The sequence below is a fragment of the Rhamphochromis longiceps genome, linkage group LG23, assembly GCF_057381845.1.
Source record: "Rhamphochromis longiceps isolate RC_006_pf linkage group LG23, R_longiceps_female_GT1.1, whole genome shotgun sequence".
NCBI lineage: Eukaryota > Metazoa > Chordata > Actinopteri > Cichliformes > Cichlidae > Rhamphochromis > Rhamphochromis longiceps.
This window is the reverse complement of record NC_140578.1, coordinates 10,531,217-10,547,312: the sequence shown is the minus strand read 5'-3', so window position 1 is coordinate 10,547,312 and position 16,096 is coordinate 10,531,217. Positions and strand designations below refer to the sequence as shown.

General features: G+C 46.0%; 1 protein-coding gene across 7 annotated transcripts in view; it reads right to left on the bottom strand.

The window, feature by feature from the left end:
• Nucleotides 1-540: 540 nt before the first annotated feature.
• Nucleotides 541-16,096, bottom strand: part of frem1b (Fras1 related extracellular matrix 1b) — a 42,269-nt gene continuing 26,713 nt past the window's right edge. For all 7 annotated transcript variants that reach the window (XM_085397540.1, XM_085397542.1, XM_085397539.1 and 4 more), the window contains 15 exons: nucleotides 12,920-13,061; nucleotides 12,205-12,409; nucleotides 11,489-11,753; nucleotides 7,997-8,417; nucleotides 5,949-6,150; nucleotides 5,695-5,839; nucleotides 4,149-4,278; nucleotides 3,787-3,859; nucleotides 3,540-3,689; nucleotides 2,979-3,307; nucleotides 2,697-2,750; nucleotides 2,438-2,599; nucleotides 2,205-2,323; nucleotides 1,661-1,746; nucleotides 541-852 (listed from right to left, as the gene is read on the bottom strand). In XM_085397540.1, the coding sequence (XP_085253666.1) occupies nucleotides 644-852; nucleotides 1,661-1,746; nucleotides 2,205-2,323; nucleotides 2,438-2,599; nucleotides 2,697-2,750; nucleotides 2,979-3,307; nucleotides 3,540-3,689; nucleotides 3,787-3,859; nucleotides 4,149-4,278; nucleotides 5,695-5,839; nucleotides 5,949-6,150; nucleotides 7,997-8,417; nucleotides 11,489-11,753; nucleotides 12,205-12,409; nucleotides 12,920-13,061 (2,692 nt within the window). In that variant the 3' untranslated portion in view covers nucleotides 541-643. The remainder of the gene's footprint in view (nucleotides 853-1,660; nucleotides 1,747-2,204; nucleotides 2,324-2,437; nucleotides 2,600-2,696; nucleotides 2,751-2,978; nucleotides 3,308-3,539; nucleotides 3,690-3,786; nucleotides 3,860-4,148; nucleotides 4,279-5,694; nucleotides 5,840-5,948; nucleotides 6,151-7,996; nucleotides 8,418-11,488; nucleotides 11,754-12,204; nucleotides 12,410-12,919; nucleotides 13,062-16,096) is intronic.

Here is a 16,096-nt window from a genome sequence, read left to right as displayed (position 1 = left end):
CACCTCCTGATGGCAGGTGACTCCAGTGTCCTCATCATCCTCACCCTTCTCTGATTGCAGCCTTTGATTTACCACACTATCCTTCTGAAAAGACTTTGGCATTAGTCATATCCTCCTAGCCTGGTTCACCTCATATCTCTCAGATTGCACTCATTTCATTCAACTTAAATTTCACTTTTTAGGTTCATTTTCTGTTTCTGCTGGTGTGCCACAGGGTTCAGTATTAGGGCCTTTTCTATTAATTTTTTACATGCTTCCACTTGGTTACATACTCAGAAATTTAATATTAAGTTTCAATGTCATGCTGATGACACTCAGCTGTATATTTCTTCCTTCTAGCCGCTCTGCACCGCGGCACTGGAATTCCCTTCCTCCTGATATCAGGAAAACTGGCTCTCTCTTCTCATTCAAGTCAAAACTCATCTGTTCAAACTGGCTAACTCTCTTTAAACATTGATTCCAATCAATGACACCGTTTATACTGTAATACAAACCTATCTGAAAATGTGAGGAAAGAAGTCACCAAACTGCTGACTCATATTTGTGTTTGTGCAGCAGCTTTATTAAGACAAAGTATGAAACTAATGTACAGAGCAGCATCACCTCATCACGTTAAATATGAAGGCCACTGGCTATGAATGTCTCAGTGAGTTTGAGCTGGCGATGAACAGATGAATGAGTGCTGAGTTTCTGCAGAGCAGCTCGTGGAGATCCAGCTTCTCGGGTTTTGAACCAGCACGCAGTTGGAGTCGTTCTCGGGCTCACCGGGGCTCACTGGCGCCCCCCTCAGTCTGGAGGAAGACAGCGAGCGACTGTCAGCCCACGATGAGCGTCCTGGACCTCCAGACAGACCTGAGGAGCAGACAGAGGAGCCGTCAGTCTGGAAGCAAAGCCTGACACGCACCAGGCCTCAGGATACAACATTTCATCCACTGGAGCTCCAAATCAGAGTCACTGAAACAAAAACCTTTCATCGTCATCAGAATCAGCCCGAAAACTCATGAATAAAGAAAATCTGCTCAGGTTTGCCAGCTTAAAAGTTTCCAAAGAGTTCAAAGCATCAAAAGATGGCAGATTCAAGAGTGATCCAGAGGGCCACACCGACACCACAAAGCTTCCTTTGTGTTCAGGTGTGTGAGAACAAACTCGGCACCTGTGTGAAAATGATCCTGCAGTTTGCCTGCAGCACAGCCTCCTGCCAGGTAACAATGACAGCTTGATCGCTCTGAGAACAGAGTTTAAAAAAAGACAATGGCTTTGCTTTCTTTGCCACATATTCAAAGTGATGCCCCAAACTCTAAATTTCTGAAAACAGAACTTTGCTCGTTTATTCCTCCTACGTCAGCATCACCTTTGATTCTCTCTGAACCTGCAGGTCCAGCGAGGTGTTACTAAGAGCCCAAAGTGAAAATCTGTGAGGGACCAGATTCAGCCTGCGTACAGTTTCACATATCTGTGCTACATCCTAAAAACACAGTGAAATAAAATCTGTTTCCCAGTCAAACTGCAGAGGCCTGCTGGGGTTTGTTCAGACTTTCAGTTCTTTAAATGTGGATAAAAGTCAACATGACCCAAAAGCCAAGAAACATCAGGAAACAGCTAAATTAACTATTAATTAACTTGATTAATTACTGGTTATCATTATTGAGGAAACACCCACCGATCCAAAATGGCTTCTTCCCTGCAAACCTCCACAGCCAGCTCACATCTCTCCTGGAGTGCACGTCGGTCAGGCTGCTGTTAAACCTGCCAGAGGAGAGGAGAGCAAAGGTCAAAGGTCACATCAGAGAGCAGGTTCTTCACTGATTAATATTTCCGTCCTGCTCATACGTGCAGCACAGAGGTGCATGACCTCAGGCTGGCTCAGCATCGTTGCCTTAATTAAATGAAGCACAGTTTTCAAATGCTCATGAAGTTAAAATAAAAATCAAACAGTCACTGCGATGGTTCAAAATCTTTTTCTTGCTTTGCAGCTGCAGGCTGTTCGCCACGCACAGCTGGAAGAAACTCTGTGAGGACCTCCTTTAAACCGTCAGATGTGTTACAGCGAGACTCATGGTCATGTTTTAAACATGTCAAGGATATCAGTGATGATTCTGACTTGTGTCACATCTCAGCTGAGTGACCAAATCTGAAACCAAAGATCAATCAGCAAACCGGAAACAGAACGGAAACAGAGTCAGAGGAGAAAGCGGCTTCTTTACAGCAGCGAGCAGGTTCTGTCGGCGCTGGCCCAGCTCGCCACGGACGGGCTGAGGATGTAACATCGTCTCCTGTGGTGCGTCCAGCCATCAGGACATGAGCTGCTCACAGACTTCCCCACCTGAACACACACAGATAGCCAGAGGTCAAAGGTTACTCCGGTGTGTGTGTGTGTGTGTGTGTGTGTGTGTGTGTGTGTGTGTGTGTGTGTGTGTGTGCGTGTGTGTGTGTGTGCCTTGTGCTGGCGGAGCTCGGGTTGGTGTTTCTGAGCTTGATGAGCCATCTGAGGAGAATCTCCAACTTGGAGTTCCTGCAGGGGACGACCGTGAGCTGACCAGCTCCACTCGACATCGCCCGGTTGCAGCTCCTCCAGCCGGAGAGGAGTCAGACTGTGGAACTGGAGGAAGAAGGAGGGGAGGAGGAGGAGGAGGAGGAAGAGACATTAACACAGTGAGCTTCAGTCGGTCATTGGATAAACTGGCTGAGTGTCTTACCGTCCAAACCTTCTCCTGCTCGTCCTCAGGCCTCCTCTGTGCAGACAGACGGACCTGAACAACAACACAAAGTTCAGAATTTACAGAAAGACACACTCACACAAACACACACAGACGAGAAAATGGATCACAAATCTGTGAACAGATATTGTTTGAGAGCGCAGGCGGTGCCCATCTGAGCCCAACTTCCTGTTCGCTGATTTGTTACGATCGTGTGACAATTGTTCACTCTGACTGTTTAAAGTTTAAAGAACTCAGAATCATGTTCTGTCTGTGTCTCACCGTGCTCCCAGTGTTCCCAGTACTGCTTCCAGTGTGCTGCTGAATGTTTAGGTGGCTGCTGTGGGGGGTGTAGCCATTGCTGTGGGGCTCTGGGTCTCGTGGCTCCACCTCTTTGTAGTCCAGGTGATGTCGATTCGGGACGTCTCCTCGGGGCGGGTGAGGCTGGTTCTCCCACAGCAGCTCCGCCTCTATATTGATGACCGGAACCTCCTCTTCCTCCTCTTGCTGCAGAGGATCAGGGAGCTGAGGAGGGAGAGGGGGAGGAGGAGGAGGAGGAGGAAGGGGGCGCTGATCATCTTCTACCCACAGGTCGTCTGGGTCACAGCTTCCTGAGACACAGAAGCAATCCTTTAACGTTCAGTCGAATCTAAGACTGACCAGCGGCTTAAAGTCCTAACTGTGATGGTGTGAGGATGGTTTGATGGAGCAGCAGTTTTCATTTTAAATCGACTGGAATCATTTTTAAATCCCACTCACAGACAATTTATTGTATTTATTTCTCAGTTTGTAGAGTTAAACTCATTCATTCATTGGACTCAGTGATCAGATCGATCATGTCACCTCGGTGGGGGTCGATGATCTCCACGGTGGCCGAGCTCCTTGGTCCCAGGACGGCGTTCTGGGGGTTTCTCAGCGTGACCGTGAAGCTCTCGTGGTTTTCTTCCAGGCCGTCGTCAATCAGGTAAATGTTCCAGGTTTTCACCTTCACACCTGAAGCACAACAAAAAACAGCTGTTAGACAGGGACTGCACGCTGCGCCACAACAGGTCACATGATGAGGCGGTGAAAGTCCAAGCGGCGGTCAGACCTGGATCGAACTGGATGAGACTCGCAGTGCTGTGAGTGAAATCTCTGCCAGCTTTGGCTGATCCTTCGTCCACCTGAAGAAGAAGACGTCAGGATTTTAGTCCAAAACAAACCGAGCTACAGCTTCCTGCTCGTTACACGTCGGCTTCACTCGATTCTCAGCTGTTTTTAATCTAACTCAGAGTTTGTAAAAGCTGGAGTCTTTCGCAGGTTTACCACAGCGGCTTGAAAACTGAGAAACGCTCAGGAAGACATCTGAGAGTCTGCGATTGCACTCAGACTTAAAACAGAATCTGAGCAGACAAAGTGGTTAGGAACTTCCAGTTTTATATATTATAAACCAGGAGGTGGGTGAGGCGTGACCTGGATGGCGACGTAGGCAGGGTCAGCGCTCCTCCCGTTGCGCTGCACGCGGATCTGAAGTATCCCGGCCGTCTCACAGGTTCTGTAGCAGGTCGCCGACAGCTCCACTCGAGACCAGGACAGCTCCAGCCTGCAGGAAAAAGAAGAGGCTGTTAGAGTCAGACAGCACCCCCACCTGACCGAAGGTTTCATTTATGTTCACAGAGTAACCACGAGCAGACAGACAGGATGTGATGTAACGTACGTCTGAGGCTCTATCTGGAACTTTATCTCACATCATGTGTTCTCTAATTTAGGCGGCCTTAACTTCCTACTGCTCTGCAATTACAGTATTCCAAAAATACCACTGAAACTTTCTCACTTTCATCAACAAATTCTTTTGGCATGGGCGCTGATTTACAAACACAATTTCTCTCCACAAAACTGTTTTATTTGGAATAACTGCAATATTATTTATAAAAATAAAACTCTTTTTTTAAATAACTGGTTTAGTAATGGAATAATCTTGGTTAGTCAGTTATTTAGAGAAGATGGACTCTTTTATAATTACTCTGAGTTCCTCAGGAGATACAATGTACCGATAACGCCTAAAGAATTCTCAATAGTGTTCGATGCCATCCCATCTGGTCTGTCCATGTTACACAGATGCTCCCACAGTGCTCCACTACAGGTCACTCCCCCGGATGTGTTACATTCTTCTCTTGGCAATGTTTGCTTTTCCTCTCATAAGTCTATAAATACCAAAATAAGATCTCTCTTTCAGGATGCAATGGTCTCTGTTCCATCAGCCATATTTTATTGGGCCAATTTTGTAACAGATATTGAATGGAAAAAAGTTTGGACTTTACCACAAAGGTTTTTCTTGACAAACAAAATTAAAGAGATTTCTTTTAAGTTGATTCATAAGTTTTACCCTACCAAACAATATTTGTCCAAATTTATGGCTGAAATAAATGTAAATTGTACCTTCTGTCAAGAGCAACCTGAAACAGTTTCTCATCTGTTTTGGTCATGTAAATTTACGTGTAAATTCTGGAAGGATTTCCACAAGTTTATTACTGACTTTGTTCTCCCTAATCTTCAACTGTACTATAAGGATGTTATCTTTGGCTATTATAATTTTAAAGACAAGGACAATGATGCTTTCTTTTTTATAAATTTGGTTTTATTTTTGGCAAAATTTCATATACACAAAATCAAAGTCCTCGGCAGAAAGCCTGAACTTCTTGTATTAAAAATGGAACTTGCACAATATATAAGGACAATCTCCTCATCAAAAAACACGAAGGCTCTCAAGACTGTTAACATCTGTAACCGATTGAAACTGCTAACTTGATTTTGGCTCTTGCAAACTTTTGTTTATTTTTGTTCCCCTTAATTTATTTTATTTTTTGTACTCACTTTTGTCTCACTGTCTTTGTCACTCTTTCTGTTCCTCATTGTACTACCACAATGTTATCTTTTATGTGATCCCTGTTTTACCTGACTGTATGTCTATAATGTGATAAATAAAGTAAAAAAAAAAAAAACTAAAAAAAAAACGTACATCTGAGGCAACGCGCTGTTTCCTGCCGGATCTCTGAGGACAAACAGGAAGCTGTCAGACGTCACTTCCACGTCAGCGGGGAGGACGAACATCACGGCTCGCCGATCCACGTCACGCTGCGTGAAACGACCTTTGATGTACGACCCTGATGGAGCGAGAGAAGGAAGAGGAAGAGAAGGAAGGCTTTTAATCTGACTGCACGTGAGCCCTGCACAGGTGAGCCTGTGTAAGCAACCATCAGTTTCCTCGCACACCTGTGGCGGCGTTCTCCAGGTATCCTAAGAGTGGAGGTCTGCTGATGGAGAACTCGAGCTCCTCTGTGGGGCTGTCAGGGTCTGAGGCCTGCAGCTCTCTGCTGGTGATGAAGATTCCGTAACGGCCACCGCCCAGATCCACCACGGTGCTGGGACTCCCCCTGGTGGTCAGAGTGGGAGGCGTCCGGTCGACCCAATCCACCTGAACACAGCAGGAAGTTAAATCAGTAACACAGAAACAGCGAGCACTTCAGGGGGACGAAGATCAGAGGAAACTGAGCAGCAGGAATCGAAAAGAAACCAAACGAGTCAAACACACGCAAAAAACTTTTTTATTTTCTTTAGGGAAACACTTCGTTTGTGCATCCGTCATCAACTCATCATCTCACTTCAAGACCTGAATGAACAGTTTAACAAACAGTGTTTTCTGGAACGTGTCTTCAGACGAAGTTCAGAGGAGAGGATGAGGATGATTTGTCGGTCATGCAGAGATAACAGTCGGGCTTCAGTCAGGCTTACGGCTTCCCAAGAAAGCGTCGCTCTTTTAGCACTTTACAGAAACTCAAATCTGTGGAAGCGACAGATTCAAAGGTGATGGAGGAAGTGACATCAGAAACAGCAGCATGTGACATCACATGTTGGCGGAGCTTCAGGTCATCCTTTGTCATCCTGATTTAAGATCTGAGCAGAGGCGGTCGGTGGAAGGCGCTTTTACGCTGCTGTTGTCATCAAACTGAGCACAAATCATCTCCCCCTCGTTCTCTCAGTGCCTCCTTTTCCTGAAAAGGCCTGCTGCACTTCATCTCAGGATTTTTATGTTCTGGATATTTCAGAGAACTTTGTGCAGAAGCAGCAGAAACTGATCAGTGTGTGTTATTTTACCCGTCTCTCTCTCTCTGCCTGCAGTTCAGTTGCCTGACCACCAGGTGTCACCGATGTCCTATGTATGAGTCTGTTCATGGATGATTCTGCTGACACTGATGAAGCTTATGCCATCCTCTGACTTCAGCTCTTTTTTGGTGTGTGTAATTCATTTTCAGAGCAGGAACAGAACATCTGAATAAGACAAGGTCCTTTAATATCTCAGTGATCTGCAGCTTTTTCGGTTTCTAATATTTTAAAGAACAGAGGAAGGAGCCCAGTTTCATTCATCCGGGTCGTATCTGTTATGTCCAAACACAAACAGACATAAAATCTATGTCATCATCAGGTCAGAGATTTGTGCTGCAGGCATGAGCTGCTCCTCTGTGAGGGGATCCTCTGCTCTGCTGCTTTTCATGGATGCTCCCTGCTCTAATGGCTTCACACACACACACACACACACACACACACACACACACACACACACACACACACACACACACACACACACACACACACACACACACACACACATTTCACTGATATCCTTCTCACACACAAACTATTCGATGTTTGGTCCAATCACAGGTGGCCTCCAGAGTCTCAGAGGCTCGAGGCGATGGTGTTAGCCACCTGGCTGCCCGTCAGCAGGTAACCTGTGGGGAGGAATCCAACTCTGGGTCAAAATCAGGCTTTTAGTGGAAACCTGGAACTGGTTCCAGATCAGGACCAGCACCTCCTGTGTTTGGTCCATTTTCACTGCTGGAAGTTGCTGGTTTGAAGCCGTGTGCAGAGGTCCAGATCGTTGTTTTTTGGGCTCCGTCTGACCTGCTTTAGTTATTATTAAAATTTCACGTTTCTGCTGTGAGATGAATAGAGTAATTCTACCTGTGGATTGAGCCACACTGACCTCTGACCCTGCAGTCAGTGTTTGGTTCTGCTGGAGTTTTCTGCCTGATTAAATTGAGTTTTTCCTTCCCACTGTCCCCCGGTCACAGGGGTCACGTGGTTGTTGAGGTTTACTTTGTATTATTGTAGAATCTTTACCTTATCAAAAAACCGCCTTGAGGTGACTGTTGATGTGATTTTTGGTTATATAAGTAAAACTGAACTGAAATGTTCAGACTTCCTGTGTTGTGTTACTTCCTGTTACTTCCTCTGAGTTGTGTTTTGCGTTCGTGGCTCACCTGTATGTCAAACACAGCAGGCTCCTCCCTCAGCTGCCCAAACTCCAGGTAGCCCCTGTTGTGTCCGTCGCTCGGCATAAAGTAGAACCCGTCGATCTTCGCAGGGCTGCTCGGGTCGTGTTGGTAAGTCAGGTGGAGGTCGTCCACGTTCGTCTGGGAGAACCGGGGCGGCGAGGGTAGTGGCGTGCCTCTCAGCAGCAGCTTCCCGTGCTGCGGCAGCTGCGTGATGACGTATCCCAGGTTGGCGGTGGTAGTGTCGGGGTCGGTGAGCTGCAGCTGGTCCGAAGTGATGGTCACTGTGGAGCCATCCTGCAGCCGGAGGCCAACGTTGCGGCTGAGGGTGGGCGGGATGCGGTCACCATGCTCGATGGTGAAGTGGAGGGTGGAGCTGCGAGACGAGTCACCGTTTGTAACAACAAAACTGAGGAGAGAAGAGTGGAAGCAGTTAGAAACTGATCTGATATTTAGCTTCAACTCAGTTCTGCAGCGCCTCCCGATGGGAGAACATGTTATACAGGACATTGTCCTCAGGTTGAGGCAGTGTCCCCCAAACCAGTGTGTGTCTGTGTGTATGTGTGTGTGTGTTTTGTCCTCTCTGCTCTTTGCCAACACAATCTGCCTCTCAGCCCTGCAGCTGACAAACTGCCCCAGGCCTACACACACACAGTCCTGGTGTAACATCTGGCTGCAGTAGCGTCCACGTTTGCCCAGGGACGGCCGTGCTCTGGTGCCAACGTTGTTGTTATTTTTCTAATAATACACATTCATCATCTGCTGTCACCACACACACACACACACACACACACACACACACACACACACACACACACACACACACACACACACACACACACACACACGTGTGCACCTGAGTCCTAACCCACATCATCAGTTAAAGGTAAATCCAGCCACAGCTCAAACTCAGACTCTAAAAGAGGGTGTCAAACATGTGGCCCGGGGGCCAAATCCGGCCTTCCAGAGGGTCCTAAGCAGCCAGCGTTAATGTTGAAGAATAAAAGATTTTCACATCATTACTAGTTTTTGATTGAGGTTAAATATTTGTGTTGTTCCATGACAGAGACACACTAACTAACTGAGACACGATGTTCAAACTGGTTTTTCTTCATCTTCTGACTCGTCGGGCTGTTCGTGATTTTAGCTTCGTGACCTTATTTTGATGTTTTCAGAAGTTAAAAAGGGGACATTTCCTCCTCCTTGAATATATAACTGTAGTGGTCTGAACTACATGAGACTGAGTTTGTCTGTGCCTTCTAAAGCTGACAGGCTTACGCTGATGAAAGCTGTTTCACCCCGATTCTGATTCCAGATCTGATTCCGATACTAGGAACGTGATCAGAATTAAAGGAAATCCAGTGTAGTTGAAGCCTAAACTCTAACTGTAAACCTCGCAAGATAAGAAATACTTCCTCTCAAAAGTCTGGAAATTACTGTCCCCCAGCAGCCAATCAAAAAGAAAATACACAAAATGAAAACATCAATAAATTAAAGTCATTTGTATAGCTCTAACATGAATGCAGGTGCTGAGGTGTGAGGTAGTAAAGAAAGTGTTCAATTATCAGTTATCCACATTCATGCACCACAGCTACAACCACTGGAGTCAGCTGATGGAGGAATCTAATCAGCGAAAGCAGTTATTAATTCCCGCAGCTTATCACAGGTTTTATTTCGTTCCATTGATGTTTGATGATAAATGATGACCTCACTCGCTATCGGTTCTACACAGCCACAACTTAAACAGACATAATCAGCTGGAGCTCCACAGGAAACACAGCACACTCTTTCACTATGCAGATGACACCCAACTTTCTGTGTGAAGCCAGATAACACACACCAACTACTTAAACTGCAGGGATGTCTTAAAGACAAAGACCTGGATGACCTCTAATTTTCTGCTTCTAAATTCACATAAAACCGAGGTTATTGTACTCAAACCTAAAATCTTACAAATATGGTATCTAACCAGATACTTACTCCAGTAACACCAGACCAGCATGTCATTCAGTGCACATATTAAACAAATATGTAGGACAAATGGAAGAACATTTGTGCAGGATCTCTAAAATTAGAAACACCCTGTCTCAGAGTGATGCAGAAGAACTAGTTCATGTATTTATTATTTCCAGGCTGGACTACTGTAATTCATTATAATTCAGCTGCTCTGGAAGCCGTCAGAGTGTGGCTCTCTCTCTCAGTCTTGGCTGTGATCTGATGGGTGTTCTGGAGCCAGATAGCCAGCCGGCTGGGGCAGCAGAGGTCTGGGTGACAAACCCGGGGTCTGCACACACCAGCATGCTCCCCTCCTCCTCCTCAAAACCCTAACCGCTGCCAAATTGGCTGGAAAAGCAGATAAACATACTGCAGCAGGGAAAGCCTCTCGTCTCCTGATGCTGAGCCTTTTTTCCTCTCGTCTCCGTGCCCAGTTTTCTTTTGTTGGCCAAATGTTGTGTGTGATAGTTTTGTGTGTGTGTGTTTGGGGGGGGGGGGGGGGGGGGCAGAGAATTCCTCCTCTCACAGTGTGCAGATTTTCACAGGATCCTCAGCCTTTTATTCATCATCACAAACATCCATTTTATTCTGTCATTGTGACTTGTATCTGGACACAAAGTGATTTAAGGACTAAAATATTCTTCTTGACAATTAGATTTCTTATTTAACAACAACAAGGTTTTAAAACTTCATAAGACCTTAACCACTCTGAAAGCATCACTTTTATTTTGAAAATTCACTGTGTTTAATAGTTGCCATCTGACATATGTAGGTTGGTCAGGTTCCTGTTGGTCCTCAATATCACTCAACCTCCTCCTCGTTCTGTTTTGGAAGCTTCTTCTAACCAGAACCTGCAGCAGGAGGACCGTTTGTGAGCAGAACCAGAGCTACCACCTGCAGAACTCAATTCAATTTTATTTATATAACGCCAAATCACAACAGCAGTCACCTCAAGGCACTTTATATTGTAAGGTAGACTCTACCCACCCTGCATTCAAAGACAAAAACACAACAATCATATGACCCCCTATGAGCAAGCACTTTGGCGACAGTGGGAAGGAAAAACTCCCTTTTAACAGGAAGAAACCTCCGGCAGAACCAGGCTCAGGGAAAAGCGGCCATCTCAAGTTGAGATTCAGTGTTTCGACACAGTGACGGAGTTTCAGCAAGCATCTTAAATCTTTAATGCACGGTCAGAAAAGAACCTCCAGGAAGTGTCCTTAAATCAAGGAATTGGTCCGGAGAACACTAGCAGATGACCTCGGAGGGCAGGTGGGGTAAACTTAAATATACTAAAGAACACACCGTGTGTAACACACAAACACACAGCAACGGTTTGAAAGCTGACAGATTGCACTGTAATGGTTCTTGGAAAAAGAGCAGAGAGAAAACCCGGAGTGTTTGTTTTTTTTTTTAAATCAGGCTCCACCTTCACCTGCACAGCGGCTGTCATTAAAAGAAGCTGCTCTGAGCTCCAACTCTCACCTGAAGGAGTCAGCCTCGGCATCATGGCTGTTGTCGTGGGTGTAGCAGACTCGGTGCGCAGCCACGTCCAGCTGGGTGAAGCTGAGTAGCGGGACTCCAGGCCGGTGGACGGCGTGGACGAGGCCGTGACGCGGCGGGTCAGACACCGTGTAGACCAGCTCCTCGGGCCGGCCAGTCGAGTCTGATGCCAGCAGGATGTCAGTGTTCAGGACGACACGCTGCCCCTCCCTCAGGTGCACTGGCCTGCTCAGCACCACGATGTCCCCTGGAGGCAGTCAGAGGGAGCGTTCAGGTGTCAGAGGGGACCGAGCGATTGCCTACATAATACATGTGACAGTCAGGGCCCAAGTTCAACTTTTCAACTAAAAAGCACCCAGAGGAGGTGAGGCGGCGCCCTCCACAGCTGCTCCACCTCCCCGCCATTAATTATTCAGCAGCCGAGGAGGTCGGCCATTTCTCACCTCTCTGTTCCTCCAGGATCACAGGGCGCCAAGCCAGAAGGGCCGCAGACCCACGGCAGCGTGTTCATCCGACTGGTAAAACCGGCAGGAAGGGGGCGCGCTCAATAATGAATGAAACAGGGCCACACAGGGCCCTGTGTGTGTGTGTTTGAGTGAGTGTGTGTGTGAGTGCGAGAAAACATGAAATAAAATCATGACCTGGATAAAAGTGTTACTGCTGAATTCTCTGCATTGAAACTCTCTGTGACCTCTGACCTTTCTGCATCACGTGCACAGAGATGAAGAAGCTCTGAGCCGGAGACTCGTTGTCCAGGTCGCTGAGGGTGAAGCGGAAGCTGTCGTGACCTTTAAAGCCGGCTGCGTTGGTGGCGGCGGTGTGTTGGTACCACAGTCGGTTCATCTCCACGTCGCCCTGTGTGAAGTTCTGACCCGCCGTCAGCTCGTTCCACCCCGACGTCGTCTGCGGGCGAGACGCTCGGATCAGGAAGAGACGCGGCAGGAAGACGAGTCACCTTCAACGTCTCACACCAGCCTCAGGTCACAATTTAATCAGGAGGATTTAACACCTGCACAAACACACACCTGACTTCCTGTTTCTGCCACTTCCCCTCCCATCCTTCATTCCTCTCTTCCCTTTCTCTTTCCGCTCTTATTCCCTTACTTTATTCTACCATTTGTTGTCTTCATCCTCCCTTCACTCCTCCTTTCCTTCATTTTCTCCTTTTCTAATTATTTTCCTCCTCTTGATTCCATCCTTAGTCTTTCAATCCTTCCTTCCTTCCTCTACTCCTCTCATCCTCCCTTGTTCCTTTCTTTTTCCTTCCCTTTCCTCCTTTAATTCTTCCTTCTTTCCTTCCCCCCTCCTCTTTAAACTTTTAACCTGGAAACAACTCAAACTGAAATCTTTGCTTATTATAGAAGTAAAACTCAGTAAACACACACACACGCATGCACAAACACACACACACACCTTCAGCTGCAGTTTTCCAAACCGCGGAGCAACATTAAGGAAGTAGTACACCTGTTCTGGGGGCGTGTCCAGGTCCTCAGCCTCCAGAACCACACTGGAGATCACCCTGAGCTCACCTGAGTCCACCTGCAGTCCAGCATTCCTGAAACACCACAGAAGAAAATTTCTCATTACGTTTGTGGTCAAGCACATTTTTCTGTTCTCAGCATGCTCATAACTTCCATCCTGCATGGAGTTCAACTCAAACATCTGTTTAACTTAAAGTTAAACAGATGTTTGAGTGCCCCCTCCTGGCAGATCTGTGTTCAGAGTGAGACAAAAGTTCACTTAAACTTGTTTCCTGTGCAACAAAACTGCAGAGAGAGAGGAGGTAATGACACTGACCCTCTAAGAGCATCTGTATGTCACAACACCAAGAGCGAACCAACATCTCTGAGGTGAAGTGCAGAGATGAAGCGCAGAGGTGGAGAACAGAAAATATTGGTCTGCTTCAGCTTCATCTTTTAGCTGCACTCTGGATGACTTTAACAAAAAATATTTCTGACTTTAAAAACATCTTGCTTTATTTTTATCATCAAACACGTTTCGCCCTACAGGACTCGAAGAAAACACGAACAGAAGCCGTTTGATGTGAGTCACGAGCAGGAGGGTGAAGGTTTGTGTGAGCAGGCTTTTCCTGTAGGATGGTGGAGATGTTGGTGGTGCTGGTGGTGGGGTCTTTTTTTGTTTTTTTGAGGTGGGGCGGTGTTGAACATCAGGAACCATCTGGCTGCTTCTTCACTCGGAAGTAAAATCCACGCAGGAGCGAAGCTGCCACGTCCATCCTGCAGGAAACGGGAAAACAAGGCGGCCGGCATCTGCCAAGTCTCTGTGTTATTTCTGCCTCGGCGGCCTTTACAGCACCAGCTCAGCCTCCGCCAGCAACCTCCACCCCCACCAACACAGCTGATCTGGGGACGGCGCAGGGGAGGGGGTGAGGGACAGTGGGTGGGAGCCCAGTCAAGGATGCAAATTCACAATCAGTGGAATGAAAACACTAAGGATGGGGGAGGAGGGGGTCACAGGTCACACGCACCTACCACCCCCTCCCCAAATGCTCTGGATTACACAGCAGCTGCAGACAGATGTTAAACCGGACGTCTGCTGACAGTTCAGGACTTAAACGAATATCCGAACACCCAAACAACACAAAAAATTCTAAACAGCTCAAAAGGTGACGCGATCGGAGCCGGAGAGATTTCTGAATTTCAACTTTTAGGGTCCAACGCTCAGACTGCAGAGGAACAACAGAGGTACAGGTGTGAGGTGGAAACACCTGGACTGAGCATCACACATAAACTTTTATTTTTAGAGTTTTTACGCCGTATTAAGAATTTACTGCACTTGTTTCTGTAGCAGTTTGTGACAGTTAAACGGATTTTTGCTGCTCTGTTGTCACACTGTGCAGGTAATTCCCCCTCCCTGTGCAGCAGTGCCGCCTGCTGTGCGGAGGCAGAAGTTTCTTTCCATAAAGCTCAATCTAATCCAAATTATAGTAGGTCCATGTGACGACAGGAACTAAACCCAAAACATTTCACCTCCTTCACAGCTTCTCTTTACTTCCTCCCTGAAAACCTTTAAAGAGTTTTAAATCTCCTCACATACAAGGTAGGGCTGGGCCATATTATACCGTTCACGGTAATACCGGTATAATGTTAGGCAACGATAGGAAAATGAAATATCGCGATAGAATGGGAGTAAAACGCGCATGCGCAGTGCCTTTGTTTTCATACGCACATGGCCGATTGTTGAGTGAAACAGATGAACCAGAATTGGTTTGTAAAAATGGTGCAACTTCCGTGATGTGGAACTGGTTTGGTGTTTGTCCGTCAGATACACAACAAAGCACATTTTTTTGCAGAACATGCAAGCGGCCGTTGTCATTGTCATATTTGTCGGACTAAGATGCTCTTAAATCTGGGAGTAATCTGGGTCCTAAACTCCGTATGCTTCAGGTCAAACAACACTGCAGCATCACTTAGAGTTAAAAACTGTCTAAATTCTTTCATCTTTAATAAAACGATCAGCATTGCTGCTTTACCAGGTGTAACTATAAAGTTTAACTTCCAGGCATCCATGAAAACAAAAGTTATTACATTTAACGGAGTTAGAAGTTAGCAGGAAGCTAGCGGAAGTTAGCTCGCTAGTTTCGCTAGTTACCTAAGCATGATATTGCATGTTCTGACCGAGAGATTTCTGAAAAAAATCAAACGTACAGCTCTGCTATCACTTCCAACATAAATGAAGACAGGAAACTAAACAGCAGTGACGTTTGTAGGGTTACTGAAGTTGGGCTAGCTGGTATATAATGATGTGCTACGTGATCACTAGCGATACAGCTATGTTAGCATAACATAAACAGTGAAGCTGGAGGACGAACACTAACACTTTTCCACTTATAAAAGTTAACGTGAAGGTTCTTCATGGTTAGAGACAAATGCAATCGCATGGCAGGATGCTGTAAACGGACCAAACTTCAGTCAGGAGAACAACTGAGATAATCCATCCACAATACGAGGTTAGTCATTAATATACTGCAACAACATGGGAATAGAGCAGCTGCCAGAGAATTCAACATTAATGAATCAATGGTACAGAAGTGGAGGAAGCAAGAAGAATGAGTTTAATAAAGTTTGATTTATCTGACTGCTTTGTTTCGCTTAATGTGCCTTATAATCCCGTGCACCTTATGGTCCGAAAAATGCGTACTGCACACTGCAGTTTAATGTTGCAAAGCACCTATTTTTAACTTCAGTGGATATTATATATGGTTATGATCAGGATATGTCAGCCCATTTCTACTGGAAATGCCTTTTGGTTAAACTTTCAGCAAGGAATTTGCATTTGCACTGTTACATTTTTATAAAGCTTTAATGTACATAAAAACCAGCTTCTTGTTTAAGTGAAAATAAATGGAAGGTTGTCTTTTTGCGCTAGTAATGTTGTGGAGTTGTATTTTGTCTCGCATCAATTATATCGTCGGTTATATCGTTATCGCAAATTTTCAAATATATATCGTGATAAATATTTTTGGCCATATCGCCCTGCTCTAATACAAGGTCTTAAATAATCAGGTCTTATCTTAATGACTTTATAGCACCATATTACCCCATTAGAGCACTGACGCCTTACTTCTTG